Source organism: Leptonychotes weddellii, chromosome 2 (genome assembly GCF_054177405.1).
Source record: "Leptonychotes weddellii isolate Sample4059 chromosome 2, ASM5417740v2, whole genome shotgun sequence".
Classification (NCBI taxonomy): domain Eukaryota; kingdom Metazoa; phylum Chordata; class Mammalia; order Carnivora; family Phocidae; genus Leptonychotes; species Leptonychotes weddellii.
The window spans coordinates 11,511,942-11,538,687 of NC_138370.1; the positions used below are offsets into that span (position 1 = coordinate 11,511,942).

General features: G+C 43.4%; 1 protein-coding gene across 1 annotated transcript in view; it reads left to right on the forward strand.

Annotated features, from left to right (window-relative positions):
* The window catches only part of WWC2 (WW and C2 domain containing 2), a 206,318-nt gene extending 180,307 nt beyond the window's left edge, over positions 1-26,011 (forward strand). The window contains exons 21-23 of the mRNA XM_081807339.1: positions 2,281-2,523; positions 21,531-21,658; positions 23,225-26,011. Of these exons, the coding sequence (XP_081663465.1) occupies positions 2,281-2,523; positions 21,531-21,658; positions 23,225-23,291 (438 nt within the window). The 3' untranslated portion in view covers positions 23,292-26,011. The remainder of the gene's footprint in view (positions 1-2,280; positions 2,524-21,530; positions 21,659-23,224) is intronic.
* The last annotated feature ends 735 nt before the right edge of the window (positions 26,012-26,746 follow it).

A 26,746-nucleotide genomic window follows, 5' to 3' on the forward strand; every position in this document is an offset into this window, starting at 1 on the left:
GGGGCGGATATTCTGCTAAAGGAATACACAGTATTAGCAACTTGCTTCAAAAACAGACATTTTTGGGAAAGCGCCAGTTTTCCTGGAAGCCATAGGTCTCTGAATGAGCCTTAAAGGATAAGTCTGAGAGAATATTTAAATAAATTAAAAGGTTGGACTGTTCAAGTAGTTCAGCAGTTCCTGCTCACTCACAGCTGAAATGCTAATGAAAGTTATTGGCTTACTAATGATTTGTGTAGTAATAGTCGACTAAGCTATTATACTTCCGCTGAGATGTGTTGTTTAAAGAAGCATGAAGCCCTGCGTGTGCTAAGCTCTGTGGGTGAGGGAAGCACCGCCTGCAGGAGGCTCCAGTCTAAAGGAGGCATTCAAGGAGCGCACAGGACTGTTGAATGTGCGGTGGGTGAAAGAAAGGAAGGAACTTGGGCGCCTGGGTGGCTCAGGCGGCTGAGCCTCCGACTCTTGATTTCGGCTGAGCTTATGATCTCCGGGTTGTGGGATCCAGCCAGTATCGGGCTCAGCTCTAAGGGAGGAGTTTGCTTGTCCCTCTCCCTCTGCTCCTCCTCCCTGCTTGTGCACAGTGTGCTCTCTCTCTCTCATCTCTAAAATGGATAAGTAAATTCTTAAAAAAAATAAAAATAAAAAGCTGCTCATCTGGTTGGGAGAGTCTAAAAGACTGTGTGCCGGAGGTCCATGGCCTTGACACCTGGATAAAATTTCAAAAGAAGATGGTAGCGGGGTTGGAGGTGGGGAGGAGGGATACCAGTGCGGTCTCCCCAATGTAGTGACAGCCCGCTCACAGCACAGAAGCAGTTACGGCGGGCGTACTTACACCATAGAAATTGGCGAACCCAACAACCCATGCTCCGCTCTCCGCCCATGCCCCGACCCAGCGCCGCTTGTTAAAACGTCGGCCAGCACACTGCTGCACATGGCAGTCCTTAGAAGGGCTCCATCTACATAACCACGAGGAAGGAGTTCTGATTCTGAGAAACAATACAGCTGAAGAGTGTGCGTCTCAGTGATTCTGCTGTATAATAGGTTTGTTAGAGCAGAGGTTGAGTAGAGGGAACCTAATAAGAATGTTAGAGAGCGTTACAGCAGTATGTGTTGGGCGAGGAAGAGGAGTGGTACAAGCTCTTCATCCCTGGCCGAGGGCTCTGGAACAGGAAGGGGGACGCAGGCCCCCACCCCCATCTGTCATGAGCACCACCGTCATTCCAGATCTTCAAGCCCGAGTACTTCTCAAATTTGAGTCCCTCCCCCCGCATCAAATAGTACCAGTTTTTATTAATAACCTCTTATTTTCCATTCCCACTGCCAGCAGTCTGGGCAAAAAATACCCTCCTTGTTCCCCTCCACTGCTGCAATCTTACCCAGCCTCATTGGACTTCCTTTCCTCAAGCAAGCGTGACTGGCCCTGAGCAATCTCTCCCTTCCCTGACTTCCTGTGGCACAGCTCACTGCTGGAAGTCTTCAAGGTTAACAAGTGGGGCTTCTCTTCCTGGGGTTTGGCCCACCACCCCCCGCCCCCACCCCAGCAGACATTTAGTCACACATACGCTATAATTATTTCTTGCTAAACAGATAAGATTGGCCCTGGGAAGAGCCCCAGTGATTCACGGGTGAAAGTGGACATTAGGCCATGCGAAATGGAGGAAGGAACTGGGATTTAAGCATATTGATGAGAGTAGGGGCTCAGAATCAGAATGACCAGCTACATTCTGGCCGGCACCTACAGAAATGATGGCTAAAGGAGTGCGCTCTGGGGGTGCGGTCACTGGTCTTGAAATGGACGAAGGGTCAGTTTCTTTTATGTCTGTTTCACAGAGGGCAGAAGCTCTGTGTAGTAAATTGGCCAGGCCAGGAGAGGCTATACTAGGGTAACAAGTTAAAAAATCTCTGTGGTTTAAAATAATAAAGGTTTATTTCTCACTCAGCTACCTGTTCGTTGCAGGTTGGCTAGATGCTCTGCTCATTTTGTCTTCGCTCAGGACCCACACTGACGGGGCCTCCGCCTCTGAATCTTTGCTGTCCCTCTGGCAGGGGACAGAACTCCTCACATCTCACACTGGCTTGGAAAGGCTTCTGCCCGGAGGTGGTGCATACACATGACTGCCACTCACCTTTCATCGGCCAAAGCAGGTCACCTGGCCGGTGGCGCCTCACTTCAAAGGAGCCAGGAAATGCTGCCTGTCATGTGCCAGGAAGGACAAAGAGCAGAATAATGAGTACCCACATAATAAGAGTGTTTTGTTGTGTTGTTTTCTAACCCTGCAGACGGTTTGCCAGCCAGTCCTGAGACGAACAGCACAAGAACGCCCAGTGCGCACATCTCTAGACCTAGAACTGGACCTTCAGGCATCTCTAACCCGGCAGAGCCGTCTCAATGATGAGCTGCAGGCCCTCAGGGGCTTGAGGCAAAAGCTGGAGGAGCTGAAAGCTCAGGGAGAGACTGACCTTCCGCTGGGTGTGCTGGAAGATGAGAGGTTCCAGAAGCTCCTGAAACAAGCTGAGAAACAGGTACAGATCTCAGTGTCCCCACTGTCCCTGAGGGGCGGGCGAAGAGTGGGTCCTAAAGCCTGCCCTGTGGAAGGTCCCCAGCTTACACCTGGGTTTGACCAAGTCTTCAGGTCCTTTTGCTGGAACTCAGAACACTTTTTTCCCATTGTCATAGGACTTTTTTTAACCTAGGCTATTGCTAAGAGAGTGGTTACTGCCACCCACCAGGGTACAGATAGGAGGTCCCCCCACCACGTCACCCCCACCCCACTGGCCACCTGACTGCCAGCAAGGAGCACAGTTGCCAGGGAGGGTGGTGGCCTGTTTCTGCTCAGCAGTTGTCTCCGTCTCAACACGAGACTTGGCAAATAAATACAATATAACTTTTAATATAAATGACAAATTTCATTTGAATTTTCTGAGTAGCTCTTTGAGATTCATGAACCACCTCAGTTGTAAATGCATTGTTCATTTTAATGCTTCTAAATTTTCACATTCTTTCTTTCCTTCAAAAAAGATCACACTCCACATATTGACATTATTTCCTGTCTTTCACCATACAGGTTACTATACAAAATAAGGTAAAATCACTGATTAAAAACTAGGGTATTTGGGGCGTGCCTGGGTGGCTCAGTTGGTTAAGCATCTGCCTTCAGCTCAGGTCATGATCTTGGGGTCCTGGGATTGAGTCCTGCATCAGGGTCCCTGCTCAGTCGGGAGTCTGCTTCTCTCTTTCCTTCTGCTTCTGTGCTCACTCACAATAAAATAAAATTTTCTTTAAATCTTAAAAAAAAACTAGCGTAATTTTAAGGGACTATTTCTATTGTTCTGCCACCTACCTACAACCAAAATTTTCTGGAACCTGCATTTCATTCATTCAGTTGGTTTATTCTCTGAAGTTTAGAATTCATATTTGGGTATAGGAGAGTATCCACATCCATATGTAATATACAAATAGAATTTTCCACATAGTTGAAATATTACAAATGCCAAAACATTATTCTCTTTCAAGCATTTTGGATGGAAATCTGAAATAGATTATAAACTTCCTTAAACTAATAGAAAATCTTGGGCGCCTGGGTGGCTCAGTTGGTTAAGTGACTGCCTTCGGCTCAGGTCATGATCCCGGAGTCCCGGGATCGAGTCCCGCGATCGAGTCCCGCATCGGGCTCCCTGCTCGGCGGGGAGTCTGCTTCTCCCTCTGACCCTCCCCCGTCTCATGTGCACTCTCTCTCTCTCAAATAAATAAAATCTTTAAAAAAAAAAAAAAACTAATAGAAAATCTCGTCCATAATATAAACTTCCCTTTTTGGCCCGGAGTTATTGTTTGGTCACTAGTGTGTGGTATATAGCGAAACTGAGTCATTTAATTGACCAGCACTACTAATCCTGGATGGAACTCAGAAACTTAATGAATGAATTTTAGGGATCAGACTGATCCCAATAATTTTTAGAGAAAGTTTAGCAACAAAACATATCACTTATCTGTATTATGTCCCACCTGATAGAGAGAAACCTTGGCATACCGTAGAACATCAGTAAGTATCTCTGTTCAGTGGAGAGTTGAATCGTAGGTCTTATGTTTGGTCCTATAGAGACTACCAGGATAATTAGACACTGTCGTGCCCTCTAAGAGCTTATGGATTGGCAAAGGAGATGAGCCAGATAGACCAGGTCCTCAAGAGAAATCACTTTCTAGTGAGATCAGCAAACGTTTCATGGAGGAAGTAGCAAAGTGGTCTTGAGGGCGGGCAGTGGGATTTCATCCACAGTGGGTTGAGGGGCCAGCAGGTGCAGGAACCTGCAGTAGTCAATGTCCAGGGTAGCTCTCGACAGTGAAGGGTCCATAGATATGAGCCCCCAGGAAAGCAGTGCCACAGCGTGGCCGTCTCTGACAATGGAAAATCGCATTAAAAGCTGAAATCACCAACTCTTACATTTGTCACCTTGATAATAACCATTGCTTTTATTCTCTTGAGTCTTTGAATTCATCATCAACAATCATTTCAAACTCTTGGTTGACATTGATGAACTTTAATATCATGGAGAAGCATCACAATCTTTTGACCCCTATGGGTCCAAGGCTTTCAAAGCTGCATTAGAGTTTTACAACTACAGATTTATTTTTTTCTTCAAGATTTTATTTATTCATTTGAGACACAGAGATACAGAGAGAGAGAGAGAGCATGAGCAGGGGCGAGGCAGAGGAAGAGGGAGAAGCAGGCTCCCCGTGGAGCAGGGAGCCCGATGCAGGGCTCGATCCCAGGACCCTGGTATCATGACCTGAGCCGAAGGCAGACACTTAACCATCTGAGCCACCCAGGCGCCCCTACAACTACAGATTTAAACAGAACACTGCATCTTTGGGTTTTTTTATTGTTTGTTTGTTTTTGATTTGTCATAATCTGAAATTCCAGATCCTTGGATATCAGTAATTATAAAATCTTTTGGGACTCTTTTTTTTTTTTTTTACCTTATATCATACTGATAAATTCATCCGTGAACTGCTTGTTAGTGTAGTTTGTTTTGACGGCTATCTAATCTCCAGTGTGTAGAGAGAGGCTCAGTAAAGCAAAAAGTTAGTTATTTGAAAAAAAACTAAAATAAACAAAAATAGACAAAGCTCTGGCAAGATCAATGAAGAGAAGATACACATACAGAAAATTATAAAACTAAAGAGGGATAGAATTACAGATAACTTTAAAATGTAAAAGATAAGTGAATAATATCAAAGACATAAGCCCGTAATTTGGACAAATATCTTGGAAAATGGAACATATTAGAATGGATGAAGGGGGAGAAACAATTGAAAATCCTATACCTCTTAAAGAAATGAAAGCAGTGATTAAAAATCTATCCAAATGAAAACATAGGTCTAGATGTTCTGTAGGTAAATTCCACCAAACTTTCAAAGATTATCTCAATTTTATATAAACTCTTCCAAACACCAGAAAAAGAGAGAACACTTCACAACTCATTCTCTGTGACCAACTTACCTAATACCAAAACTAGACAAAGATATTACCAAAAGGAAAAATCACAGGCCAGTTTCATCCATAAGTGTAGATGCAAAAATCCTAAATAAAATGTAAGTAAATACAATCCAACAATGTATGTAAAAGATACTACATTTTGACTATGTTGAATTGCGCAAGGATTTTTTATCATTAGAAAAATCATTAGTACAATGAGTCCCCTCAACAGATTAAGGAGGAAAACGCTTTGATCAACTCAACAAATGCAGGAAAAATATTGATAAACGTCCATATTCATTCATGTTTAAAATTCTTGGTAAGTTAAGAAGAGATGACATCTTTAACTTGGTAGAGAATAACCAAAAGCAAATGCGGTCCTAAATAGACAAACATTGGAATTGTTCTTTAAAATCACACACAGGCATTCAACGCTCTTCTGCTCGACATTGTATTAGAACTTCTAACTGATGTAAGGCAAGAAAAAAGTAGAAGCAGAGAGACGGGAAGGGAGGAGATAAAGCTGTCATCCCTGGCAGATACCATATTGCGTACATTAAAAATCCTCAAGTTCCTACAAAGAATAAGAGAGTTTAACAAGATGTGCAAATGGAAGAATCATTTACAAAAGTCCATTGCATTGCTATTATACACCAACCAGAAACAACTGGAAAATTTAATTATGAAGATATTTTTTACCACAGTATCAAAGAATATCAAGTATGAAGGAATAAATTCAACAAAAATTTGTATTATGTTACAGGGAAAACTTTAAATAACCTTATGAGGAGAGTAAAAAAAAACCTAAATTCATGGAGAAGTATGTGCTACATTCGTATAGAGCAGAGGTCAGCAAACTTTTTCCAGGACAGGCCCAAGAAGAAATTTTTTGGCCAGAGGGTTCTCATTCACTAACCTCTCCACTCTGCCATGTAACACAAGAGCCACCATAGAAGGGACATACATAAATATTTCGCTGGGCTGTGTCCTCAGAAAACTTTACCAAAACAGATGCAGTCCATAGTTTGCCACCCTGACCCAGAGGAAGAATTACTATTGTGGAAATAGTCGAGTCTCCTTGAAGTGTCCCACAGATTCGACGTCATTCCAAGCTGAATGCCTACACGGATCTTCCTGGAAATTGGTGCGATTAATGGAAGAAGAAGAATAGCCAAGACACTTCTGGAGAAGAAAAAGAGTGGGGCTTAACAACCCCTGATTTCTTGCAGGGCAAGTCCCACTGGGGACTTAACAATCAGGGGTTGTTAAGCCGGTAAAGTTGGTAGATAGTAAGGATGCAGTGGGAGAATCAAGAGACCAACCAATGGCATGAAATCAGGGCCAGAGACAGATGCACATGCGTGTAGAGCGTTGCTGGGTGGGGAAGTAGCAGGTCAGCCTGTGGCAGGAGGACGGACTGTTGAGTCAGTGAAGCTGGGGAAAAGGTCAGGAAAAGATGGCATTGGATGCCTACTTTACCTACAAAAATCAACTCCAAATAGATTAAGGACTTAAATATCAAAAATAAAAGTCAAAAACTCATAGTAAGAAATGTGGGGTGCATCTTTTCGTGTTTTGATTTTTGTATCTCTTGACATCTATTCTGTGTCCTCCGTACTTGAAGATAAGGTCGATTGGGGCAGAATTGTTGAGAGTCTTGAATGCTGTGATGGGGAGCCACCAAAGGTTTCTGAAGAGGAGGCTTCTTTGGGAAACTTGTGGTAGAGATGTGTGTGCGACATCGGCCGGTCCACTTGCCACAAAATACAACGTGGGGAGCTTGGGCAGGATCCAAGCTGTCTGATCCTGATTGAAAGAAACAGGGTTGAAGCATCCTTTCTGAGATCAAAGTATCATAAATGCACCATTTCCTAGGTGGGTTGGTTTTAGTCTTTCATTGTATAGAACTCTGAGACTTCTGCTGGTGTTAATAGATGACTCAAGGTTTGCAGGTTTTTAGGGTGACTCTTGTTTTCCTTCTTCATTAAAGAAATCCTTAGTGCAAGTAGATGAAAACGGAGGGGTATAGAACCCTGCAACCCAGGAGATCTTCAGGGCTCACTTAGATGCATTGTTGAGTCTCTACAAACCTGCGCTCAAGTAAAAGTTGATGTTTGAGGCACACGTGTTCATTTTAAGGATTTGTCCTTTAATGAGCCAGTCAAGAATGTGTATCTGTTCTCAGCTGCAGAAAATTCTGGGAGGGTGGTCCTGGGGAACTTGAGCAGAACTGTTCCCTGTAAAGGAGAAACACCTCTTTAACGCAAGTCTTTGCTCTCCTGGGTGCCTTTGGCCTAGCGGGCAAACTCCCATGTAAACGCCCCAAGGGAGCGACAAGGCCACCGTCTTGCTGCTTCTGTGTTACGGCACCTTATGGTGGATATTCCATCCTGCCTTGGCAGAAATCTGCCTCATTAAAGCCTGCTGAACTTGCTTGCCAGCCATGATTTTTATCCTGTTTTGAGTTTTGCTCGCCCCTTACCCACCACTAGAATACACAGTTGCCTCTTGACTTGCTGGTGGATGGATAAATGCAGCATAGAGTGGTGAGAAACGGTTGGTGGCCCCAGGATAGCTTGGCCACCTGAAGTTAGGCATGGCCCTGGGACCAAGGCACTGCCCTCAAGGTTAGGCACGGCCGTGGGGTGGGCATCATGGTCCAGGCTGTGCCTTGGTTGGTCCTGGGACCAAGTATCCCTGAAATCCCGGGGTCCAGGGATATTATCAGGTCAAACCTAGGGGCTTGGGGAAGACACCGCTTCATGCCTGAGCCTCAGCAGTTCTGACAGAGGGTTCTGATCCCAGCATCCCACGTAACGGTCACGGTCACCATCCAGGGAAGTAATGGCAGTGACACGGAGAGAGTGGCCTGTTAACACTTCCCAGGCTACGGCGATCGTATGAGCCCATCCTACTGTTCTTACTGGCGGGAATAATCATGGGACTATCAGGCAGGTTTTCCAGGCATAATCCGAGGTTGTGACCTCTTTGAAAACTGTTAACAGCTGTGTCAGGCAACCGTTTGTGTGTCGTGGGTGGTATTTTCCCCTCTCATCTCCTAATTATTGGCAGTTTGTCCCCGTTTTAAGTCGCCATCTGAGAAGTGGGTGCCGGCTCTCATCCTGACGGGTGCTCTCATTTCCCGGGCCTACCCCAGAACCAGTGTCTCCTTGAAAGTGCTGCTGAGGGTGTGTGAGGATTTTCGTGCTTCAAACCTCAGCACAACCCACCACGCTTCTGCACAAAGCCACGTGCAGTTGGCCTCGCCAGCCGAGTTACCTTGCACGCCACACTGGATGCATTTTGCTCGCGGAGCGGGCCTCCTCCCACCACCGTAGCGACACTCATCCAGAGCCAAGGCAGGAGCAGGGCACTTGGCCTTGCAGCTCCCCGGAAATACTTCAGAGAGCCTGGGCGTTTGCTGTTTGTAGCACAACTGCAAAGATCCGGGATCTTTGGAGTGTTGCCCAACGTGGGACATAGGCAGGTCTTGTTGCGGTTTTGGAAAGTGTCTCAGGAAGAGTGACACTTGAGAATTCTTTTCTGTAAAATAGTGGTCTGTTTTTATCTTAATTTGCAGTTGTTTAGTCATTAAATTGTACCCACTTACGCATGATTCTGGCCCCATAATAAACTACTGATGATTATAATCATCCTTACAGAAGTTGCATTGATGATTATACTTCGAAATTTAATTATATCTTAATAGAGGTTTTCTGATCTGTATATCTGACGAACTGGCACTTAGTTGGTTTCGTAATCAGTTTGCACTGCAAGATACTGAGGGAGAAGAAGAACTGAAGGAGGGTCTGCTTGCGATTGTGCAGAGCGTGGGCTAAACACTCCTGTCCCCCTGCGTCACTAAGGGGGTGCAGCCTCGAGCAGAGCAGAGGCGAGGTGGGGGGGAAGGACATGGCCCCTGGGTGCTGCTTGCTCGCCATGGGGCGGCCCCCGGGAGCCCTGCACACCGCATCTCACAGGCCTCCTCTGGCAGAAGGAGGAAAGAATCGCTGTGGCAGGGGCACGTGTGGGTGCCAGGCCATCCCGCGGCACATGTGGCTTCAACGGGAGAGTCTCCGGCAGGGGCGGGAGGCTCAGAGAAGGGACACGAGGGGAGACCCTGGGGGTGCCTCCATGGAGTCCCCCAGGCCCCACAGGGAGCTGATGACCACAAGGGCAGCAGGAAAGAAGAGGGTCTGGGCTCACATGTCAGGGGTGTCTGATTCAGGGTGAGAATCTCGTTTTCCAGTTCTCATCAAGAAAATTCCAGCATTGATGGAGTACTTGGAATGAACATGAAGATGTGTCTAAATAATTAAGGGGATTAAGAGCTGAGGTGGTTGTCTTCATGATTTTATTCAAGTTTCCATACCATTGCTATCAGTTTCCTAGATCGTTAGCGTGAACGGCAGATGGGGACGCTATTAACAGCTCAGTACAAACTCCTTTGTTAGAGTTGATGCACATATAAACAAAATGCTAAATTTGTGTGCGCGATACAGGGCTGAGCTCTCTACCCAGCCTGCTGGTATCTGGTGAAAAAGTCTTTGGTAGACGTTGGAGGTCTCAGCTGAGGGTCTAAGTGTGAAGGAAGAGAGTGACTGACTGTACCAGCAAAGTCCCGTTGGCCCGGGAGCGCGGCGGGATGGGCGCTACATTCTCTTTACCAGGTCTGCTTTCTCACTGCCGTTCTCCTTCCTTCCTGTCATAGCTCCTTCCTTCCTCGTCTGACAAACTAAAGACAAATCAGCCTTTAAAAATGCCATAAAAATGTGCCTATGTGGGGCTTCTATTTTTCCCGTGCTCAAATAGGATTTTACATATTTAATCTACAAAATAAGAGGATTGGATCAGATGACCCCCGAGATCCCTTGCAGTTGCAAAATCTGTAATCTGTCTGAATCAGATCTAACATGCTTTCTGTATAAGTGAAGATGTGGGGAGATGTGTGGAACTGGAAGGCTGTGGGGCCCAGGAGCCATACCGTTAGGGCACAGGCTGTGCTTCGAGAATTCTGCAGTCCAAGGTGAGATGGGGTTCCCTGAGGCTTTTCCATCTAAAGGCGTCTGCGGCTGGGTCTTCCACAGGCCACGAGAGCAGCGCTCGTACGAACTGTAGGAGCTGCGCTAAGCCCGCCGTCCCTGCATCTTTTCTTCCTTCTGCCAAGGACGGCTGTCGTCTCAAGCAACAGGGAGGATGGAGCTCTCAAAGCCAAGTGCATGCAAACCATCGTAAAACCATCTGATTCCCAAGGACAGCTGGTTTTTTCTCTTTACGCTTACCAACTCTATATAGAGACGACTTGAGCTGCATACTTGGCTTTCTCACCACCAAAGTTTGGAACAGACTCATCTGCGAAAATACAGACGATTTCAGTGGTGTGCCTTTCATTATGGCCACAAACGTTGGTAACCACTATGGACTTCTCTCTCCTGCTTGCTCCTCATTTCCACATCCACTTCTTTGTACACACGCGCACACACACGCTGCCCTTTGAGTCCCACCATTTCCCTGAAGTAGTGGGGATTTGTGGGATTTTCAGCAGCCCAGTCATAAAATGCCTGACGGTGAGCAAAGAGCCTGCCAATTGCCATAAAAAATACAGCAGCAGGCCCTGGATTTGCCTCCCTTGTCAGGAAGGCTGTCAGGTCTCAGGGTCGCACTCCATAACCTTCCTCCTCTGTGGCGGAAGGTCTGTTTTGTAGCTCAGAATAAAAACGGAATCAGAGTCAGTGGCTTCGTGTATCACACAACCCCTCAGGAAGCCGAGCAAGAAACGTAGGACCATAAATTCGGACTGGATCGTGTTCCTTACTCTGTTAGGCTTCTCAACGTGGCTGTAAGTAAATCACTGGACCTTTCTGCAGGTCAGGCGCCCATGGCATAAACTAAAGGTTAATCGTACTCTTCTGGAGTCTGGGGCATAAAAAGTGGCTTCCGAGCCTGTGAATCAGGCAGCTTATCATGACTTGTTGGGTGAGGAGAGGGGAGGGGTGCTGAGGAAGGGTTGGTATTTTTCCAAAGGAGCCTCATGTTGCTTACAAAGCAGAAATTTCTTTTTCTTCCTCAGAGTGTTTCCCTGTCAAAATGCCAAAGTTCTGTGATGCTAGCCTTTTTTTAAAGCTTAAAATAATACAGATGTTAACATTTTTTAAAGCTAGAATCTGCTAAGAAAACCATGTGTCAAAGATACTAATACACCTCATTCAACAAAATAATTCTTACTGATTACAATGAAGTATTCAGCATGGAGATTTAACTGCCTGAAAGTCGGCTACTCTTATTAACAGCTGACAAAAATTTCATGATGTATTTGGTCACCCAGATTTTGAGAGAGAGATACAGATGTGTGGGTACAGATACAAACACATAAACAAATATAGTTTTCAGTGAAGTATGCGCTTATTCAGGGGGGAGAGGAAGATGTTTCATGGTCAGTCTTATTTTGCCCAGAAGAAACAGATTTCAAAGTGATTTTGCAGTGCCCACAAACACGCTGGAAAGGCAGTAGCCATCAGCCTTATTTAGAGGGACCATTTTACCAGTGTTCTTCCGCAGCGGGTAAAACAGACCCCCGCAGCTCCATTCCTGTGGAAGGTGACCGAAGGTGGGACAAGGCCCGGGGAGCCTGTTGTAATTCTCATCTGATAAAATAAACCCCGGAGAAACTGGCCCAGATTTTCTTACCCAAGTATACCCAGCACGTACCTTCTCTCTCTGGCCTTTTCCGACCTGTCCGTTGCTTAAGTCAATAAGCAGATGGCTATGTTAAGATTGATTTATTCATGTTCCGTGTTGCCAAGAATTAGGATAGCAGCAATGCGTTTGTCTACGTACCAGCTTACCAATCTGATAGACCTCATCACGGGAGAAGTCATTTGTTTCTGTTTACGAAGTCAGTGGTTCCTTCTCTGGGACCTAATGAAAAAGTATCTGTTTTCTAAAGGCAAGACTTCACAAAGTAACTGAAAGATCCCATTTGTCCCCTTTGAATTCGAATGACATCAATTTGGAATCTCCGAGTGACAGCTAAACTATCTCACCAATTGCAAAATAATCAAGAGAGAATTATTACTTAGCAAATAAAGGCCGCCTTTCTAAACAGAATCTTTCAAAACCGGCAGAGGAAAGTGGGGCAGTAAAAAATATCTGGAAAAGGATCCTTTGTGGTGAAAAAAATCAGAAGTTAACTGCAGGGGATTATGGTTAGCAAAGTACTAGGAGTGCCCTTTTGCAGGATATTTAGCTTTCCATAAAGTGGTGTGAGTATGCTTGATGCTTCGTAAGTACTTGCTGGATAAGTAAATTTTTAAAAATCTCATCTTTCCAAAAAGGGCCACAGCATTTTTACCTTCAGATTTACAGGGAGTAAGTACACTTGCGCTTTGAGAATATTTTAAAATTTAAAAAGATTTTCTTTAGCTAAAAAATTACCATATGCTTATTGTTCAAAGCCAAATAATACAGAACTATAGAAAGCAAAAAGTAGCTATGCCTCGTTGAAGTCCCATTCCCCTTGGCATTTGTCCTTCCGGTTCCTTCTTATGCCATGTATGTGTGTTAGTGTTATTTGGAAGGGTTACACAAAAATAGGGTCATGAAGACAAATTGTCGCAAAACTTGATTTTCTCCCCCCACCTAATTCTATGTTCTTCTATGAAAAATAGCTGTCCATTTTAGTAAATGCTGCTGTAATTCATTATTTTTAAGGCATTCACCTGTGTAGATACATCATAATTATGTATTTATTCTAATGACAATTTCCCATATTTTCAGTTATTGGACAATGTGGAAATAAGCATTCCTGTACATTTTGGGACACCGTTCAGGATTCAGTAGTGTTTCCAAAGCATAAATGCCTAGTAGTAGAGTGGCTGGTCCTGTCAGTTTGGCTGCAAACCGGTTAACCACAGGCAAAGGTCTCGTCTGTCAAGTCTTATAAGGCTAAAACTTTGTTCTTTCCTTTCCTGGCCTTGACAGAGTCTGAAGCAGTGGGTGCATATGGGAAGACAAGATCCTTATAATCCCCCTTTTGCCAGCACCAGTCTTTTCTCCTTCCAAAGTTTATAACAGAAAGACTTGGCTTTTTCAAGTCCAGAAGGATCTCAATGATGGGACTGTCCAGTCAATTTAGATTGTAGGCTGCAGGCGACCACCCTTAGCAAAGCTGTTTTTTCTTCCCTCTCTTTGTGCCAATGCTGACTTCTGGCCTGAATTGATCTCTGTCTTGTAAGATTTTGCCCTAAGCTACCAACAAACACCGACATTCTAAATTTTCCCAACCATATCCTTTACAGCCCCAGCTGCCACCACCATGACCAGTGGCCCCCGCTAAGCAGCGCTATGTTTCATATTGTGTTATTGGAGCACAGCCCTTGGGAGGCCATGGGGAGAGAGGCTGACCAGTGCTCGGGGCGGGGTGCCTCCCACATGAACTGAGTCTCCCTGGCCCCTAACTCCCTTCCCCCCAATACCCAGAACCTCCCCCCCCCACTTTGGGGGGCCACATGTGACTCCAGAGGCTTCCTCCTGGGCAGTTGTAGCACAGCCCTCTGACCTGCAGAGGCTCAGGCATTGGGACATACACCCTGCTGTCCCTCGGACTCTCAGTCCCTTAAATGTTCACAGTCTGGGGGTGAGAATGGTGTCACTGATGAGAAATGTTTATTTGCCATTTGTGTTTATTCTGTGAGACACCTGCTCATACCCAGTGCCCTTTTTTTTCTGTTACGTCCTATTTTTCTCCTTGAAAGACCTCTTTCTACACCTATTTGTTATTTGAGTTACAAATGGGTTTGTTGACTCTATCATTTGTCTTTTGAACACCTTTCAAGTGAGAGAAGTGCAGGTGTTTGCTCGAATCTGAATCTAAATCCGTCAGTCTTTATTTTCTGCCCTTCTGGAGAGCTTTTGTGGTAGTCCGTCATCACTGGAAAAAACCCAAGGCTGTTCTAAATCTTTTGAGAGTTACTGAAGCACATTAATCTTAAAAGTCATCATCTAAAAGCCTGTTTTTCCCATAGACTGACACTCGTTCCTTCAGCCTGTGTCCTCTGCACCCCCACTGTGTGCAGGCGTGTGGAGGCGCTGGGGAGTCTGGCACCGAGGAGGGCAGACAAGGCCCCACCCTCAAGCCACTTCCGAAAGGGAGGCAGGGTAAGGGTGCCTTGAGAAGAATCTCTAGTTCCTGTGCTGCCCACAGGTCTCATTGTGAAAATGGCTGGTACTTGGTAAATGTGCCAGAGAGAGCCCGAGACACAGGTTTGAGTAAACCAACTCACGTTGCATCTTGTCAAGGATAAAAGGAATGGTGGTTTCTGTTGGAGAAGAGCAGCAATGTGGTCACCTCCAGCACGAGGGAGCTTCCTAGAGCGTGCTTGGTGGGCTCGGTTTCCCCAACACCCTGGGGAGGATTAGGAGGGAAGCTACCCTGTTTCACCACCAAAAATTCTGTTTAGAATTCATTTTCTTAAAGCAGCTTCCCAAACACAGGCCAAAAAGCCAATTCACATAGTTATAAGATCTCACTCTTTCTCCAAACTCAAAGTAACTTGAATTAGATTTCTGTTTCTGTCAGGTGAGGATAACTACTGTTTTTAAGTCTGTATTGACAAGACTGCTTCTAGATGACATTTCCCTTCATTAAGTATGTATGTAATGTGAAGTCTCCAGCCATTTGACTTAATATAATTCATTTTATAACACAACATCACAAGCAGCTTCTGCAAATAGAGGCAGTTTTCAAAAACAAACCACTGGCTTAAAAATCTTTATTGTGCACTTGGACCTCTATAAATTATGTTAAACAGATGCCAAAAAAACCCAAACCAAAACAACAACAACAAAAAAAACCCAGATACAGTCCCTGCCCTTCTGAAGTGTATGGACCCATGTAAACAGCTCAGACCCCAAGGTGAACCGTGAGCCAAAACCCTAAATTAACAACCAGACAGCCTCTTTGCTTTACATGCAGGTGGGAGTCAATGCCTTTGTGGAGGTCAGCTTCTACATAATGGATAAGTCACATAATTTCCAAATATGAAGGGGCGAGGAGTAACAAGTAGCACATTTATACCTAAGCCTCATTTCCTATTTCACAGTTCACTTATGTAGCTAAGGAATTGTCCTTTTAGATGATGTGTTCTTAAGCTCTAAGTCAAATTAAACAAAATTGTGATTATTTTCTCTAGTGGGGTAATACAAATGCAGAATTCTATATGGATACAGATGTAGCTATAGATGCATGCAGATATACTCATATTGTGGATAGTTTTCAAAAAAAAGAAGGACATGCCTGCTTTTATCTCCTGTAAATCTAATGTAACCAAATGTACATTTATCTAGATGCTTAAATTGCTAACTCCCACTTCAGTGAACATTGCAGCATGGAAATAAATATGTGATTCCAGAAGGTTAATTAAATAATTATGCTCTAGCTATTAAAGGATCTTATCAAACTATTAAAAAGTTATGGACTTCCATTTCCTGGACTGGCCTATAAGGAAATCACTACTTTGCCCTAACAACAAGGAAAGAAAATGAACAAACTGAAAAATCAATAACTCTTCATAGATCTGTCAGGAAAATGAGGTCATGGGTCAAAACATTGCCCCCAGAATTGGAGAGACAGGCAGCACAGAAAATGACAACTCACCAGAGCAGAGACTCTAAGGGAACCAGTACCAGGGTAAGAGAACCTAGACTATAATTGATGAATCCTGGAGGCTCCATGTAGACAAGCCTAAGAGTTAAAAACTCCAGGGGACCGGCCATGGGAAGCCCCTACACTTTTGTGAATTCCCATCTAGGAGCCCTACTCTTAGTGAATATCAGAAAAGAAAATCTGTGCTTCCACCAGAGAGAGGAAAATGTTGAAATACAACAGAGCATTCTGATAACAAGAGCTGCCCTCAGGAGCAACTGTTTTACAAGAGTCTAACTTAGAAAAGTTTTATGAGAGCCTAACCAACTTGGGGGAAGATAAATACCCACTCCAGCCACCCTGTGTCACCTAAGGGATGCAGGGGGACTGAGAAGCAATTGTGAAGTTCTCAGTTGGGGGCACAGGCTCCTCCAAAGACTGGACTTAATCATAAGACTATAAAAGACTTCCTGTCCCCCACACCTCCACTTCATTACTAAAGACCTACTTACAGAGTTCCATTCACCCGGTACATTATGTCTGTTTGGCCTTCAACATAAAATCACCAGGCATACTGAAAGAAGAGACAGAAAAAAACATCAGAACCAGACTTAGACATGGCAGGGATATTGGAATTAGGAGACCAGGAATTTAAAACAACTATGATTAATGCACTAAGGGCTCTGATGGGAAAAGTAGACAACATGCAAGAATAGATGATGAATATAAGCTGAAAGAAAAAGGAAATTCTAAGAAAGAATTAAAAAAAATACTAGACATCGAAAACACTAAAAGAAATGAAGAATACCTTCGATGGGCTTGTTATCAGACTAGATATGGATGAAGAAAGAATCTCTGAACTTGAGGAAATGTCAATAGAAACTTTCAAAACTGAAACTCAAAGAGAAAAAAGACTGAGGGGGGTAAAAAAGGAACAGAATATCTGAGAACTGTGGGACAACTACAAAAGGTGTGACTTACACATAATGGGAACACCAGCACAAGAAAGAAAAACAGAAGAAATATTTAAAGCATAATGATTGAGAAGTTGTCCAAATTAGTGTCAGACATGAAACTACAGATCCAGGAAGCCCAGAGAACATGCAGGATAAATGCAGAACAAACAAATCAAAAAACCCTCTACCTAGGCATATCACATTCAAAGCAGAAAATCAAAGATACAGGAAAAATCTTGAAAGAGGCCAGAGTAACTTCTACAGGAGCAAAGATAAGAATTACATCTGACTTCTCCAAAGCCATGCAAGCAAGGAGAGTGGAGTGAAAATATTTAAGGTGTTGAGAGGAAAAACAAACCACCAACTGAGAATTCTATACCCTACAAAATTATCCTTCAGAACTGAAAGAGAAGTACTTTCTTAGACAAATGAAAGTTGAGAAAAATTGTTGTCAGTAGACCTGCCTAGCAAGAAATGTTAACAGAAGCTCTTCAGAGAGTAGGAAAATAGTATAGGCCAGAAACTAGGATCAACATACATAAAGGAAGAGCATTGAAGAAGGAATTAGTAAAGTTAAAACTTTTATTTTTCTTATTCTTAATCTAATATGACAGTTCAGAATAATGACAGCAACAATGTATTTGACATATATATATGCTTGTGTGTAAGTGAAATGAATGACAGCAATGATACAAGGGACAACAGGGAGATATTAGGAATATTTTATTATTATATGGTACTTGCACTACCCGTAAAGTACTGTGGTGTTTTGCGTATTGCAAAATATTGGACAACCACTTAAAAATGTCTTAAAAAGTATAATTGACATGCTAAGAAAGGAGAGAAAATGGTAATATAGGATGCTCAATTAAAACCACAAAAGGCAGCAAAAGAGTAGAAGGCAAAAACAAAGAACAAGAGCAATGACAAGAAAGCAATAATAAATACGGTAGATATCATTCCAGCTATATCAATAATCACTTTATTTTTTCAAGACTTTATTTTTAAGTAATCTCTGCACCCAACATGAAGCTCCAATTCACAACCCCAAGATTAAGAGTCCCATGCTCTACTGACTGAGCCAGTCAGGTGCCCCTCGATAATCACTTTAAACATTAATGATTTGAATTTGCCAATTCAAAGAGACTGTCAGAGTTGAATAAATGGCAGGACCTGACTATATGTTGTCTACAAGAAACCGATTTTACGTATAAAACACATATAGACTAAAAGTTAAGGGATAGAGAGATATACCATGTTAACACTAATCAAAACAAAGTGGGAGTAGCTATATTAATCTGAGACAGAGCAGACAGCTGAGCATAAAAGTCCAGTATAAAGAAGGACGTTACATAATGATAAAGGAGTCAGTTCTCCAAGAAGAGATAACAACCCTTAATGTGTATGCATCTAACAACACAGCATCAAAATATGTGAGGCAAAAACTGATATATCTGCAAGGAGAAATAGGTAGATCCTCTCTTAGTTGGAAGCTTCAACACCCCTTTGTCAGAAATGAACAGATCCCAAAGGCAGAAAATCAGCAAGGACATAGTTGAATTCAACCACACTGTTAATTAACTAGATATAACTGACATCCATAGACTACTTCATCCAACAACAGCAGAATTCACATTCTCCTCAAGGTCACATGGAACATTCACCAAGAGAGACCACGTTTTGTGCCATAAAATACAACTTAAAAATACAAAGGAATACAAATCATTAGTGTCTACTCTCAGATCACAATGGAATAAAACTAGAAATCAATGGCAGAAAGATAGCTGGAAAAGCCCAAAGTTCTTGGAGACCTTACCACACATTTTTAAATAACACATGGGTCAGAAAAAGGAATCTCAAGAGAAAACACATTTTGAACTAAATGTCTTTGAACAACTTATCAAACTTTGTGGGATGCAGCAAAAGCAGTGCTTAGAGGGAGATTTATAATAGTGAATGTATATACTGGAAAAGAAGTCAATAACCTAAGCTTCTGCCTTAGGAAACTAGAAAACGAAGAGTAAATTAAATCCAAAGCAATCAGAAGAAAGGAAGTAAAAATTAGAGTAGAAATCAATGACATTGAAAACAGGAAATCAATAGCAAGGTTGCAGGATACAAGGTTAACATACAGAGTCAGTTGCTTTTCTATATTCTATAGGACCAAGTGGAATTTGAAATTAAAAACACCATATAATTAGCACCCCCCCCAAAATGAAATAGTTATGTAACAAAATATGTATAAGATCTAAATGAGGAAAAATACAAAACCTGATGGATAAAATCAAAGAACTAAATAAATGGAGAGATAGTCCATGTTCATGGATAGGAAGACTTAATATTGTCAAGATTTTGGTTCTTTCCAGGCTCCCGGGTGGCTCGGTTGGTTAAGCATCCAACTCTTGATCTCAGCTCAGGTCTTGATCTCAGGATCGTGAGTTCAAGCTCCCCACTGGGCATAGAACCTACTTTAAAAAAAAAAAAAAATGTTAGTTCTTCCCAAATTGACCTATAGATTTAATGTAATCCCAATCAAAACTCCCAGCAAATTATTTTGTGGACATAGACAAACTGGTTCTGAAGTTTATACGGAGACACAAAAGACAGATGATAGCCAACACAATATTGAAGGAGACAGAGTTGGAGGACTGACCCTACCCAACATCAGGGCTTACTGTTCAGCAACAGTAATCAACACAGTGGGGTATTGATAAAAGAATAGACAAGCAGATGAATGGAACATCAGAGACAGCCCAGAAACAGACCCATGTAAATATAGAGAGAGTCAACTGACTTTTGACAGAGGAGTGAAAGCAGTACAATGAAACGAGAGTCTTTTCAACAAATGGAACAACTGGACATCCACATGCAAAAAAAAAAAAAAAATTTAGACACAGACTTTATACACTTAGCAAAAATTAACTAAAAACTGATTGTAGGCCTAAATACAAAACCGTAAAGGACTGTTGATAAGGACTGTTATCCAAAATATACAAAGAACTCTTAAAACTCAACAATAAGACAATGAACAACCCAATTGAAAAGTAGACCAAAGACCTAAACAGACACCTCACCAAAAAAGATATACAGATGGTAAATAAGCATATGAAAAGGTGCTGCACATCATGTCATTAGGGAACTGCAAATTAAAACAAGAGTGAGCTACCACTACACGCCTGTTAGAATGGCCAAACTCTCGGGGCGCCTGGGTGGCTCAGTCGTTAAGCGTCTGCCTTCAGCTCGGGTCATGATCCCAGGGTCCTGGGATCGAGCCCCATATTGGGCTCCCTGCTCGGCGGGAAGCCTGCTTCTCCCTCTCTCACTCCCCCTGCTTGTGTTCCCTCTCTCGCTGTGTCTCTCTCTGTCAAATAAATAAGTAAAATCTTTAAAAAAAAAAGAATGGCCAAACTCTCAAACGCTGACTCTTCACTGACGGCATGAAATGCTGGCTGATACGCTCTTGTTCGTTGCTGGTGGGAATGCAAAATAGTACAGCCACTTTGTACACAGTTTGACTTTTTTTTTCAATTCTTTTTCCCCCCAGCTTTATTGAGATGTAATTGACATATAATATTGTGTAAGTGTAAGATGCAGGTTAACATTTTCTTACAAAAGTAAATAAACATGCTGTTGGCAAATGATCCAGGAGTCACACTTGTTGGTATTTACCCAAAGGAGTGGAAAAGTTATGGACATCAATGTTATGGCATCTTTCCTTATAATTGCCAAAACTTAGGAGCAGCCAAGATATCCTTTAGAGAGTGATGGTACTTGTACTTTGGTATGTGTAAATAATGGAATATTATTCAGCTCTAAAAAGAAATGAGCAATCAAGCCACGGAAACACATGGAAGAATCTTAAATGCATATTACTAAGTAAAAGAAGCTAACCTGGTATGTAAATTCTACTTCAGTAAACAGCTTTTAAAATGGCTTAGATAGAAAAAAAGTTTGAAAAAATGAATAAGAGGTTGAAATGTTAGGAGATATTTCTTGGTCACAGTGCTGTAAGTAGTTTTTCATTTCTTTTTTGCGGGTTCTTGGGTTTCCCAGACGTAATAAAATGATCACATATTACCTACCTAGTAAGATCTTTTAATACTTGTGACAGTCAGTGACTGCGCCCCCTGCTGGTTCTTGGGTTTCCCAGACGTAATAAAATGATCACATATTACCTACCTAGTAAGATCTTTTAATACTTGTGACAATCAGTGACTGCGCCCCCTGCTGGTGAGAGGACGGACACACACACACACACACACACACACACACACGAGACAATCAGCGACTGCGCCCCCTGCTGGTGAGAGCGCGCGCACACCCGCTGCGCACGATGCCGCCCCCTTCCCCCCCGCCCCACCCCAGGCTCAGGGCCCAGGCTCCCAAGCCTTACAGCACGTCTCCGGAGCTTTCTAATTAGTGTTCTGTGGGGTTTGGGGGTTTTATTTCCTTTGCCAGGCTGAACAGTCAAAAGAAGAGCAGAAGCAAGGTTTGAATGCAGAGAAACTGATGCGGCAGGTCTCCAAGGACGTGTGCCGGCTCCGGGAGCAGAGCCGCAAGGTGCCTCGGCAGGTGCAGTCCTTCAGGTAATCCGCCCCGCCCGCGACACTTTGGGCTTGTCCCCGCGCCGTCTGAGTTATGCTGCAAGTCCGCGTTAGCCTACGAGACCCCAAATCCTCTCCTACCGTGTGAGCTTCGTTTGCTCTTTCCTGAGGTTACAGGCTCCCCCGGAAGCGGCCCTCTCCCGCGTCAAGCCCGGTTCCCAGGAACTTGGGGTGCCCCCCACCCTGAGAAGCGGATGGCACATCTCACTGAGAAAACACAGAAAGGCATAGAGCTTCTGGGCTTTTTGTTGTTCCTTGGGCCCTTCCTAGGCGCCGGTGCTGTGCTGGGTAGGGGATACTCCCCGGGGTCCTGGGGCGTCTGGGGCGCCCTGTCACTGCCGCCGGCCTGGGTGGGAGAGCGGGGTGTTCCGTCTGCCCCCAGCACTGGACACACACACACACACACACACACACCCTGCCTGCTTGTTCCACGTGGAAACGGGGGCCCCGTGTTCCCTGGTCCTCTGATTTGTCAAGGGAAGTTCAAAATCAGGAGTCAAAAGTGGCCACTGATTCAGGGATGTGACAGCCCCGGCGTGAGCCGAAGAAACCCGCTAGCGGCGCGCGTTCCCTTGGGTTCTCCTGCTGGCCTTCAGTGACGTCTCGAGCTCGCTCCCTTGCCTGTAAGGATGCAAACCACAAAGAGAACTCTTGTGCCAGGGCCCACAGTTCTGGGCCTCTCCCTTTCTTCTCTCTCCTTTCCTTAGTCTAGAGCTTTTCCACCTCTGCACTTGCTTCTTGACCCCACACTTCCTCCACCATCTACATAGACTCTTATTTTCTCAAAGGAAGGCTGGTGCTTTTCTTTTTTCTCTGTTCTTCTTTATCGCTACCGGCGTGCCCTGCATAACAGAACACACCTCAGTAAATATGTGTGGATGGGGTACTATGTGTGATGTGAAGATTTTGCACAAAAGTGAATATATTGCTCCTGTCTTCGGTAACTCTACAATCTTAAAACCTTATTATTATTTTTTAAATACTCTCCTAAGCTCTGAAAACCGTTCTGCCCGGTATTTCTCAGCGTCTCCCTTTCGGGTTGTTTCTCCTTATCCCTGCTTCGGGATTGGGGACAGATCTGCCTTTACTACAGGCACGTTCCTTCCTTCCCCTTCATTGGGACTCATGGGACCACTCAGCAAGTGTCCCTTCCCTGAGCATGGTATCGATTTTCAAGAATTTTCCCGGTACCATGTACTTTTCTACAAGGTCCCTGAGAAGTTCCCTGGGACTTCGGACTTCTTGCATCCTCTCCTGCCTCATTTAGAAGCACTCGTAACTGACCCCCTGGGGGTTTAAAAACTGTCTGATGCTGGAAATCCAGGAAGGGGGCAATTCACCAGAGGCCGGAGCTGCCGTGCTCCTTTATATGCTTTATATCCTCCCGTAAAGGGGAAAGACGGTCTTGATTTCATGGAGTTCTGCCTGAGGAAAAGACCTCCTGCGCAGGCTTGCAGACGCTACGCTGCTCCTGGGACTCCTTTTAATGGGCACAGAGTATTTTCAACATTATATTCAAGCCGGTTTATTTCTCACCCCTGCCTCTAGGGAGAAGATTGCCTACTTTACCAGAGCGAAGATAAGCATCCCGTCCCTGCCGGCTGATGATGTGTGATTACACCCCCCAAAGAAATTATTCTGTCACCTGTTCACTTCTTAGGGAGGGTACAAGACTGAACTTTTGTTTTGTTTTGTTTTGTTTTGTTTTGGGGAGGGGGGTTCTTTTTGTAACGTAACTGTCAACTCTTAAAGAGCTTTTATTTCACATCAGATTTTCAACATGTTAATTTGTAAAGTACCTTGAATGTAATTCTTGTATGTTTAAAAAAAGAAAAAAAAAAAAGTCAGATAACCCAAATGGAATAATCTGGTACACAAATGTCGTCCAGTACAAACGAATTGCCAGGAGGCTGTGTTTTGTACAAATGGAATCGGGGCAACGCCTGGTGTGTATCCTGTTGAACCAACTGTTGAGAAATAACTCGGTTTAGCAGACGGCGATCTTGGCTTTTCCTTCATTGTCTCACGGGCAGACTGTGAGGATGGCAACGGGCCAGCTTGCTATCTTTGTACCAGGGGGCAGCTCTTAGCGTTTGAAGGCAAATGTGAGTCCAGCTCCAAGTCCACCCGGAACAGGTGTTGTGCGCTCACCCGGTGACCTCTGTTGGAGCACTTGCTTCCTTAAAACAAGTTCCTTTTTGTCCTTTTCTTTTAGTCTAAAGAAAACCAGATGCTGAGTGAGATCTCAGAACACAGAGGAGCAGTGCTCCCGGCTACAGTGAAGACCTTGTGATCTGTCACATTAAGGCGGGGGGTGGGGGGCGGAGGAGAAAGCCAGGTACCCTAACCACACTCGAGTCAGCTCCTCAGCGAGCACGACCGGGATTTGCAGACGCGTCCCGGGGAGGTTCTGTCCGAGGTCTGAGCGTGGTGCGCAGGACAAGCCCGGGGCAGCCGGCCCTCTGAGGACAGACAGCCCCGTGGAGGGAAACGCATGAGCGCTTCTTTGGGGACACAGGAATCTTGACTGGATCCAAGTGGCCAAAAAATTTTTTTTAAAAAAACTTTATTAAACAGATTTCTCACATTCACTAGAGATTATTTGCAGCTCTCATGTTGAGGGGCTTCCCCTCTGTAATCTGTGGTAAGGAGGCCAAGAGAAGAGTGTGCCTGGGGAGATTATCAATTTGAAGTATGGGCCAAGGCATTTGTCTCAGAAAACAATTCTAGATGAACTAAATGAAGAGAGAGGAATGGACTCAAGTGTCCTCTGCGTCCCCAGCCGGGCACAGCTTAAAAGAAAGAGATCCACCGTGTAGCTCTGCCGGCATAAAGGCTTTTAAAATGAAGAGTATTATGCAATTTAAATCCTACTTATCATTCAGTCAGTTACAGTGGAAGAGGCGATTTTTGGTTAGCCATCTTCTGTAGTGAAATCATTTTTTTTTTAGAAATGCAAAAATCACCTTCAAGGAATAGACCCCTTAAAAAAAAAAAAAAAAGGGTAAGTTCTATTTCTAAGATAGAATCCCCAGCAAGGATTTTTAGTTTTTTGAAAGTAATTATCCCTATTTTGCAAAGTTCATTTTATCAGCATCGAAATTCAAATTAAGCAATTTCTGAGCCTGGAACTTTAATTATTTTTTCCTCAGTTGTCCCACCACTTATATCTAAATGTCTCTGAAGCTATAGCTGGATGTGACACGACTTTGAACAAAACCCAGCCTTGTGAATTGACTGCACACAGTCCTTCAAGGCCGCGCGGTTCATTCTATCAGATGACTAAGGAGAACTAGAAAGAATACCATTCATCCTTGTCAAGGTCAAATGTGAAAGACAGAGGTTTATTTAATGTAGAGCTAAATGAAGGTCAGCTGTTTTCAGCTTCTTAGTTCGACCGTGAAAATGTTTATAGAATTATGTGTAGTTGTGCCGTACGATTTTATTTTCTTCATTTATTTATTTACGGTCTTATTTATGTTCTGTTTAATATATAGTTCGGTTCTGGCCATTTTAAATGTTTGACATAGAAGAGGCTATATTGGAATATCTACACCTTTATAAATCTTCATCAGATTCGCTGTTAACTTTTTGTAATACAAAAAGTTTCAGACAAGTATAAAAGAATAAAATCTGTCTCAGGCTGGTAGTTAACAGTTGTGACCAAGACACGTTGGGTTTTATTTTACAAAATTTCCTCATTTCTAACATGAGAAACGAACTTATTTTAATATAATCCTTTTCCACACTTTAAAAATCAGCAATAGTGTTATGTATTTATAGGCAGCTTTTAACAATTCTGTCATATTTGTACTAACCCAAATGATTCACAGTGACAAAACATCTTAATAACTTGATCACAAAACCATATGAACAATACAAATTTTAATATTATAAATACTATTTTTTAAAGGTAGAATTTATTCTGCACAGGGTAAAAAGAATGTAATATTTAGTTCTCAAGTTTGAATTATCAGTATGTTATTATAATTTTGTATATCAGAATCTAAGTTACAGGTACAAAAAAAAAATATTGCTAGCCAAATGAACAAAGTTTAGCTGAATCTGTAGCATGCAAATCAAATTTAAAATCTTTTTTTTTTGCTATTACTTTATATTGTATTAAATATCAAAAGCTCAGGACTGAACTAAATATTTAATCAGGTTAAATTCTGAATATGTTTCTGTTTTAATTGTCTCGTCTGTAAAAGTATGCAAATACATCACATAGATTAACTTTGGTTTCTGCACTTTTCCTGTGTTTGTGGGTGGAAAAAAGTTCAGTGGGTTTGTTGTTTTTTTCTTTTTTTAAACAAAGATGCATATTGCCTCATACTTAATTTCAGTGTTGTTTACTGTTCAGTTTCCCTGATTGGTGCAAACAAGAGTTTACTCGAGCCATGTACCGAGCAAATACCAAATCCATCATCAGAACTTCCCAAGCCAGCCGTTGGCTGGGAATGGTTCTGGGTTGGGCAATATGTATTGCTGATAGAAAAAGACGGCGTATTTTTATCACGCGAGTAAAAGAAGGGGTCTCCAAGGTGAGCCCATCCCGGCCTTGTGCTCTGGTGGTGGCGCAGCGGTCCCAGGAGCTTCCCCCGACCTTGACCTGCAGCAACCCCGTGGCCGCTCCTCAGAGCCCCGAGGCAGCTGGGGCTGACAGCAGGCATCAGCCATCTACCACAGAGCGTGGGGCACCCAAGCCAGAGCACACTTGGGGGGCCGTATTTTACGTGAATCTCCCCAAACACGAGATTGCCACCCTCTGTTTCTGCCCTGGTGAGGAAAGCATGAAGAATGTGGCTGGCTTTTGGAAAAGGCTCCGTAGAGGCACCGAGGTCTCCGATTACAAAGGAGATGATGTGTCCCACATCTCTCTCCTCTCAAGCTTTCAAAGAACCAGCAATTTTTTAGTCTAATCTAATGTTGTCCATTCTCAATAAATACGCAACAAGGCTTTAGTTTCAATATAATAGGTGATCTTACACACTTGAAAGCAGTAAATGATTAGCAGGAACATTCCCAGTTGCCAAAATGATTCATCTCTATGAATAACACCTTCAAAGA